The following is an 8,142-nucleotide window of genomic DNA, read 5'->3' on the forward strand; positions in this document are numbered from 1 at the left end:
TTAAAAGATTTTCTTGAAAAGTAATGTTAATGTTTTTTTAAAACCAAAAATAATTTCATTGCTTTGGAAAGGGAGAATATTTTCCTGAATGAATAAATTCTGTGGACTTAGTTTGATGTTGGGTGCCTTGTTTGCTGTTTTTCTGGCAGCCGATTAAATTGTTACATTAATGTAAATAAGACCTTTATAATATGAGTGTAATCCTGCATTTCTTTTTCCTTTGCACCAAACAAGTTCTGAAAATATTTTCATGCATGCCATGTGCATATTTAAATTCTATTTATAAAATTAAAACCCTGTATACTTCCAAAAAATATTTAGAGCAGTTAAAGACATTTATTTTTTGCAAGATGACTTACCTGTTGTAGGAAATGGAAGAATAGTGTCAAGCAGTGGGTACATTTTTTAACACACCAATTTGCGAAGTGATAAAATCCATTACTTTGTCTTAGAATAGTATTGGCTTTAGAAACCAGGAGGTATTCCCTAATTTTTAACGGGGGACAGTAATACAGTTGTTTGTTGTTTTTAAGGCAAGTTTTAAAATCCAACTGGGAGAGATTTTATTTCTTGAAATGCTGTCATTTGTATTCATGCATTCCTTATCACAAATTAAGTATGATAAGTCCACTCTATGCTGTACTGGCAGTAGATACAGGGTCAGAACAACTTTGTAAGTATTCATACAAGTGTTAAAAAAAGAAAAAAGACTACCATTTACACGTAACTAAAAAAAGAAAAGACTACCATTTACACATAACTTTATTTACTTCATTGAAAGCTTTATGGTACATACAATGTTTATATATATAGTTGGCCTCAGCTTTGTTCTCAAGACTCTGCTCAGTTGCTGTTGTTGCCATTGGTTGGTTTTCTTTCAGGATCAAGGTGGGTACTTTCATATAAAATCTTATTTTTAATTCCTTCTCTGGCAAGTCTTTCCTGGATTCTCAGCTTTGCATGATTATACCTACAATGAAACCTTGTAAAAAGGAACATGAATAAGTCATTAATAGATAGAAATTAATTTGAAATTTATAACAAAATTTAAAAAGCTTAGGTGACTATCTCAAGACTGAAAATAGCACTCCAAATTAGAATAGTTATATTTTTGGGTGGTTTGGTGTCAAAAATAACCTATGAACACATTCGTTTTATTATTTTTAAGGTATATTTTCTATAAAATGAGGATTTCTATCAGCTTAGTTTCACTTGTTGTAGAACCTCATATAAATGGAACCACTTGGATATACTCTTTGGTTTGGCTTTTTTTGATTAAGAAAACATATTTGAGATTCATCTATGTTGTACCAGTAGTTGTTAACACATTCTTCAAGTAGCATTTTCAGATGTGATGCCATAAGCAGGGAAGAAATGAGCACTAGATTGAGGCCTTCCTAAGTGAAGTATAAACCATAACTTAACATTAATAGAATGTCTAATGTCATGCATCTGTTCATGTGATAAATGGTATGAAATATATGTACATTTTAAAAGGCATTCCAGCAATATCATTTTGTAAGACAAATTTCCATTAAAAAGTACTTTTTTAAACAATAAAAATCAAGATTCTTCACTGAGGGTGGGAATCTCCCATGGGAGACTGGTCTGAAAAGAGCTGATGCTTTGGAATTAAATAAAACTTATTACAATCGTGGGTCTTCTTGAATATTTACTGCACATACCAGCATCCTAAAGTCACCAAGATAAATCCTCCTACTCCAACATCACATGATTTTCTAATTCTACCTGTCAAAAAAAGGCATAACCACCATAATTAATTATAATTATACATTACATATATTAATCTATAAAAAAGTGGTTCACCACACAGAGAAATGTATATAAAAACAGATACTCACTAGTTAACAAAAAATGTCCAAGGCCAGCCACAACAGATCCTAATGAACCATATAGTATTGAATCCCGTGCACAGGGAATGTTTTCGACATCTAAAATTCCTAGGAGTTTAAAGGGCTAGGATAAAATAAAAAAGAACCTGGGTTGAACAAGGAAGTATTTTATTTCAGGATGGTTTAGTAAAGATTCAACTAGAATAAATGTGCTTTGTGACAACTACGAATCCATTTACGTTGTCTTTGATCATCCTCCTTTGGTATACAATCTGAATCTTTACCTGGGAAACCTTGAGAATTTGACCAGAAAGCCCTAAGCAGTAGGATAAATTAAATTATGGTGTTATGCCATAATTTGCTAATCGACTGGTTTCAGAATAAGAGCATACATTATTTTATGAGCTCTTTAAATATCTATGAATTTGGAAGTTTGGCTATTACTGAAATTAGAAAGCATAAATGCGAAAAGTAAAATTATTCTGTTTGCTTATAATATTAGTATAGTGCTTTTTGTTTTAAATTCCTTTAACAATGACTTCAGATTTTATTGGTGTTAACTCGCTGAACATCAGTTGTGTTTATAATAAATACTTCATGTAAAGATAAACGTGGGCAAATCTCTCTTTTCTGGTCTGTTTCCCCTTGCTTTCAATAATGAAGTTGCATGCACTTGATTGTATTTGGTTCTTTGATAGTATATGGTAACCACATCTAGGTGTGATGAAAAAAAGCTGGATATCCAGAGAGAGGGATTTTTGTCTCACCTCTGCCTCTAATTTCTGTAACCTGTAGGAGATATATATATTTTATTATCTCTCTGGCCCTCAATCTGTAATGAAGGGGTTGGGCCGGGTGATAATTTAAGTTCCTTCAAGTGCTAAAATGAATAGTTCTTAAATTCTTTTTCCAGTCTTCATTGCATTTATGGACTTGATCTTCATTAAAAACATACTCCTACCGTAAGCTTAGTATGTTTAAACTTGAGTGTCTGTCACTCTACTAGCTGTACATTAGGAGTCTGGAGAGGGCAGGACAGACATTTTTAAAAAGTCACTTACATTTCACTAAAGTATTGTTAATAAAATCTTAGAAGACGTAGGGTACTGTTTTTCTAAAACTTGAATAAATGCAAGTTTTCAGTAATGTAGCTTTTAAAAGGCAGCCACTTGTCCATTTAAAGGTTTTACTTTTTAAATGGTAGTATGGTGTGAGGCTAAAGGGTAAGGTGATGCCTAGAAGGTGTAATAGAAGGGAAAAAATAGGAGGGAATGGGGGACAGTGATAAGGCAAGTCAGATTATAGGTTGAAACACGAAAATATTGTGTTTTCTCCTGTATTTGCTTCTTTGGCCCAAGCTTCTGCCAGAAAAGACTTGGTTCATAGTAAAGCAAAAATTATATACTCATTATTCTATTCCATTTTTTCTTTTGTCTCACCATGCTACCCTCCCCCCACATACCTAACACAGCAGATGCTCAGTAATGTTGCGGACTTTAATTATAAAAGCTCTTCAATACAAATCTTCATATGCAAAGAGTTGGGAGATTCTGTTTCTGCCTTTTCATTTTCATTTAGGAAAAAACTTGTTTCTTACCCTATCAGCTCAAGAGCCTAGGGAACTGTGTGGGGGGAGAGTGTGAGCTGCTATACAGACAGGACTGCTGGACTCCACGGTCCAGTCCAGAAGTACTTGCCCCACCTCCAAAGCAGCCTACTTCCCCGGAAGAAGGATGCTGGGGGGCGGGTGGGCGCTGCGGTTAGTGCCAGTTTTAATCAAGTCTTAGAATCTGCAAGTGAGACCAGCAGTTTCTGCCACAGGGTGGAATGTTGGGATGGCTTTCACCTTTGGGCAAAGAAATCCTAAGCAGAGAAAATAAAAGGACCCATCAAGGCTTAGCCACAGCATGCCAAGCACTGCACACTTCTGCCAAAGACAGCACGAGTTCCTTTAAGGCTTCTGGGCTTTTTCATTTGGATTCCCTCCCATAATGGAGCCATAGTGTGACCCCAGGATACACTAGAATCTGCAGACATTTTTTCGCTCACTTGGACAAAATGCTATCAACCCCCATTTTTTACCAAGAGTAAAATATACTTGCCAAGTACCTGAAATAGTGCTGCTTCAGTCAGCTAGGTAACTCTTTTTGAGTTTTTTTTTTTTAGAGATTTTCAAATCCCACCCTCAGATTCTGATTCAGATCTAGGCTAGGCCATTGGAATCTTTTTAGAAATTTTGTAATTTTTTTCTTGATGAATCAGATTGGGAAACACTGCTTTTAGATACTGTTTGGAAAAGTATAAATTAAAAAAATGCAAATAATGGGATAATCTTACCTTTTAAAGACAAATACTCTATTTAAAATGGTACCTCCTGAAACCAACATGAATAGAGACCAGGGATGCTGCTGGTAATTGTTCTACGATACCTATACCAGCCCTACCTCCAACAAAACTGGTCTAATGTCAGTGCCAAGGTTGAGAAACCAACATTAGTCTTCTATTCAGACAATCTCATCATTTAGGGCTGGCAGGGGCTATTGGTGCCAGGCCCTTTACATCTCTTACTTTTAATTCCCACAACCTCTGAGATTCTCTATGAAATGGGCCCAGGGGGTCTTTTAAGTACAGGCAGAGTGGAGATGGAAGTCAATCTGACCCCCAAAGCCTGTCATTTCCATGGCATCATGTAACCCTTTAGGGGTTTTATACATGAAAAAACCAGGGCTCACTCAGGTAGAAGTCATTTTCCAAAGGTCTCACATCTAGAGAGTAAGAGGACGTGACAGTACATCTGCGATTTGCATCAAAAGTGGGAAAGCTTATACAAAGACATTTGAAGACCACAATTTTCACTTTCCTAGTAGAGAATTCTCAGCCTCCTCGTAAAGCTGGAGCTTAGACTACTGATTACTGGTGACTTAAGAGCAGATCTGGAACACTATAAATGAAGAAATCAGTCTTCAGCATATAGTACTTGTAGAAAGTGAACTGAACTGAGATTCTCAGAAAAGGAAGCAAAGGGTCCAAGCCTTAAGTCCCTTTGAAGTAGTTCTATTTATCATGTACGAGCATGTAAACATTTCTTTTATTTCCTAGTAGTTTGCAAACTTAACTTTTAACTTCTGCCATTAACAAGTATTAGGCCTGAAATATAAACTAAGGAACTTTTAGAGTGACACTTTTTTTTTTTTTTTTGAGGAAGATCAGCCCTGAGCTAACTACTGCCAATCCTCCTCTTTTTGCTGAGGAAGCCTGGCCCTGAGCTAACGTCGGTGCCCATCTTCCTCTACTTTATATGTGGGACGCCTTCCACAGCATGGCGTGCCAAGTGGTGCCATGTCCGAACCGGTGAACCCCGGGCCGCCGAGAAGCAGAACGTGCCAACTTAACTGCTGCGCCACTGGGCCGGCCCCCTTTTGTAGACTATTTTTAAGCTTCGATTTAGAAAAGCAGTTTCACCAGCTCACCTTGACAGAACTAAGGGAAGCTCAGAAGAGATTTCTAAGCTAGAATGCCAACTTAGTAACTTAGAGGAAATCAGATCGAATAAGAGCCACCTCATTTCCCACTGCCAAACATATCTGCACCAGTGCCCATATTCCTCTCGTTGCAAAAGACGAACTGGCCCTGTTCGTATTTAAAACTAGTCCCAACTGCAGTTGATTGCTCTCTTGACTACTCAAGGATTTTGCTCCTATAGTTACCCCTTCTTTCATTTGCATCGTTTTTTCCTCTCTACCCATAGTCTCCAGCCAAGGAACATACAAATCTCGACACCCCTTCCCCCGCTAAGCTACCATCCCATTTTTCTGCTCCCTTTCACCGCAAAACTAAAATTACTCATGTGCGCTGCCCCACTTAAAAATCTCCTGTCCTCTCTTTAACTCACATCAATGAGGCATTTATCCGCTACACCCCACTCAAACAGCACCCTTGTAAAAGACATCCATTTTGCAAAATCCACTGTACTCTACATCAGCACGTAAAAGACATCCATTTTGCAAAATCCACTGTACTCTACATCAGCACGTGTGGCCGATAATCATTTGTTCTTTAAACATTTTCTTGTCTTCAAATATGATGGTGTCTCCTGGTTTTCTATCTCAGTGGCCATTCCTGGCAGCTTTGTTGCTGTCCCCTCTGATGACCCCTAAAAGTTGAAGTGTCCCCCACGCCTGAAATCTAGTCTCTTCCTAGGTGTCTGAAGGCTTTCAATTAAATGTCATTTATATGATGATGACTTCCCAAGTTTATAAATCAAACTCTGATCTCCCAAGCTTTTGGGAGAGAGCTGCTTACTGACACCTCTTCTTATGTGTCAAATAAACACCTTGTACTTAATATTTCCAAATCAGAATTATTTTCAAAGGCATCCCTACTCATCCAAGTTTCAGACCAAAAACCTCAGAGTCATCCTTGATTCCCTTTGTTCTTCAAACCCGTGTCCAAAGTATCAGCAAGTCTCGAAGGATACACCTGAACCAAATACATCCTGAACCAAACCACTTCTCACGTTCACTGCTGCTACTACCAAGCTGCCGTCACCTGCCATAGTATCACTCAGATGACATTCTCAGTTTTGAGCCTTCCACGACCTTCAGTGAGGCTCAGATATCTGACACACGAAACTCCTCACTCGTGCTGTGCAGGTCCTACCTGAACTGCACCTACCCTTGTTCCGTATCCCACTTGTTCTCTGGTCTCCTAGTCTGGGCGCACTGGCCATTCCTCTAACAAGGCTGGATGGATTGCTTAGCACACGATGCTTTTCTCCTGGACCTTTGCGTGGCTGGCTCAGTAAATGAAATTCTTATTCCCTTTTTGTTTGATTCCCCCAGCAGAATGTTCACAAGGACAAGGATTTGCCTGTTTTGATTAAAGCTATATCTTTAGCACCTAGTTTACTGTCTAATACTTTGTAGGTACTCTATAAATATTTTTTGAATGGGTGAATTAATAAATTTAGAATTTACCTGGGGCACGTTTCCTGGTACACATGTAACACGTTTCATATTTTAAAGTTTTCTTGAAGAGCAAAGAATGAGAGCAGACAGTGTTTAAGGACTAGTTCTATCATGTATACTTGATAACTTACCCAGGTTTACTGATTCTCATAAACAATCCCTGGATTGTACTGGAAGGATCACTGAAAAATTCTTTCAGGCCTCCTTTTTTTTAATTTTTTATTTTTTTAAGATACCCTGGGCTAATTTAATCATTGCTTGTGTTGTATTAATTTTGTTATAATCTCTTTCATGAGCCCTGATAGGTACTAGTGTTTCAAGAGCAATTTATTTACAGGCCATTTTTTTAACCTTGCCCCACTAAACTGGCAGTCCTCAGTTTTAGTGACCTGTACTTCATTTCACCAAATACATTATTTTGTTTTGCTAATGATGGACCAATTTAATTGATAAGATAGTGGTTCTTTTCTGTCTTGAATTCTTTAATTCTTAATGGATTAAACCACCCTAGGCCCCTTAAATGACAACAGTTATCTCCTATCAAAGATGAACAATCAGATACAAAAGAGATTAAAAAGCCCCATTCGAGATCCCAGTGTTCTCACAAAACAGTCTGGAATTTTGCGTTTGTACTTAACGGTGCTCCTCGAAATATGTAAGTTTCAAGCGAGGGTATGTTTTGTTATACTAAGCATATTCCACATACGACATGAGACATTAAAAGGCACCAATGGTGCATAAATTGACAAAATTTGTTTTGATATTAAATATGCAAATACCTTATCCAACACTTGTTCATATTAACCATTTGAAGATCTGCTATCTTGGCCAAATTTAGATGGAAAAGTCCCCAGAGAAGCAAGAACTTTGAAGAAGTGAGAAAAATTTCTAAACTCAGCAGAGTATATCCTAAAAACTATAGGAGCAATCTGGCACACAGTGGGTCTTCAGTAAACACTCATGATTGATCCAATGTTAATCTAGCTTACTACTGAAAATATTTTTTTCTCTTTTCTGAACATCTGTTACGTTCTCGGCACTAAAGATAAAAACTGGGCTCCCTGCTCCTAAGGAGCCCGAGGAAGACAAGACAACGTATGAGCTCCCGGCATAAGAGATGCTGTGATTCGGCTGTGCCCGAGCTGCGCGGGGACGGGGACGGGGACGGACGCCGCTCGGTCTGCCGCGGGGTCGGGAGGCCGGGCCCGGAAGCTAGTGCAGCTTCGGGACGCCGCAGAGGCAAGGGCGAGCCGGCAGACAGGCGGACAGCGAGGGCTAGGTGAGGGGCTTTCAGTCACACGCCAAGGGGTTGCATGTCACCG

The 8,142-nt window shown here is 38.4% G+C and overlaps 1 protein-coding gene and 1 long non-coding RNA gene across 4 annotated transcripts in view; one reads left to right on the forward strand and one right to left on the reverse strand.

Moving 5' to 3' along the window:
- Nucleotides 1-744: 744 nt before the first annotated feature.
- LOC124249088 (cytochrome c oxidase assembly protein COX20, mitochondrial) overlaps nt 745-8,142 on the reverse strand; it is an 8,005-nt gene continuing 607 nt past the window's right edge. The window contains exons 2-4 of the mRNA XM_046679883.1: nt 1,863-1,977; nt 1,686-1,749; nt 745-982 (exon numbers count right to left, since the gene is read on the reverse strand). Of these exons, the coding sequence (XP_046535839.1) occupies nt 844-982; nt 1,686-1,749; nt 1,863-1,977 (318 nt within the window). The 3' untranslated portion in view covers nt 745-843. The remainder of the gene's footprint in view (nt 983-1,685; nt 1,750-1,862; nt 1,978-8,142) is intronic.
- LOC124249089 (uncharacterized) overlaps nt 5,147-8,142 on the forward strand; it is a 58,616-nt gene continuing 55,620 nt past the window's right edge. For all 3 annotated transcript variants that reach the window (XR_006891251.1, XR_006891263.1, XR_006891262.1), the window contains exon 1: nt 5,147-8,099. This is a non-coding gene — a long non-coding RNA (uncharacterized LOC124249089). The remainder of the gene's footprint in view (nt 8,100-8,142) is intronic.

This window comes from Equus quagga, chromosome 12, assembly GCF_021613505.1.
Source record: "Equus quagga isolate Etosha38 chromosome 12, UCLA_HA_Equagga_1.0, whole genome shotgun sequence".
Taxonomy (NCBI): Eukaryota; Metazoa; Chordata; class Mammalia; order Perissodactyla; family Equidae; genus Equus; species Equus quagga.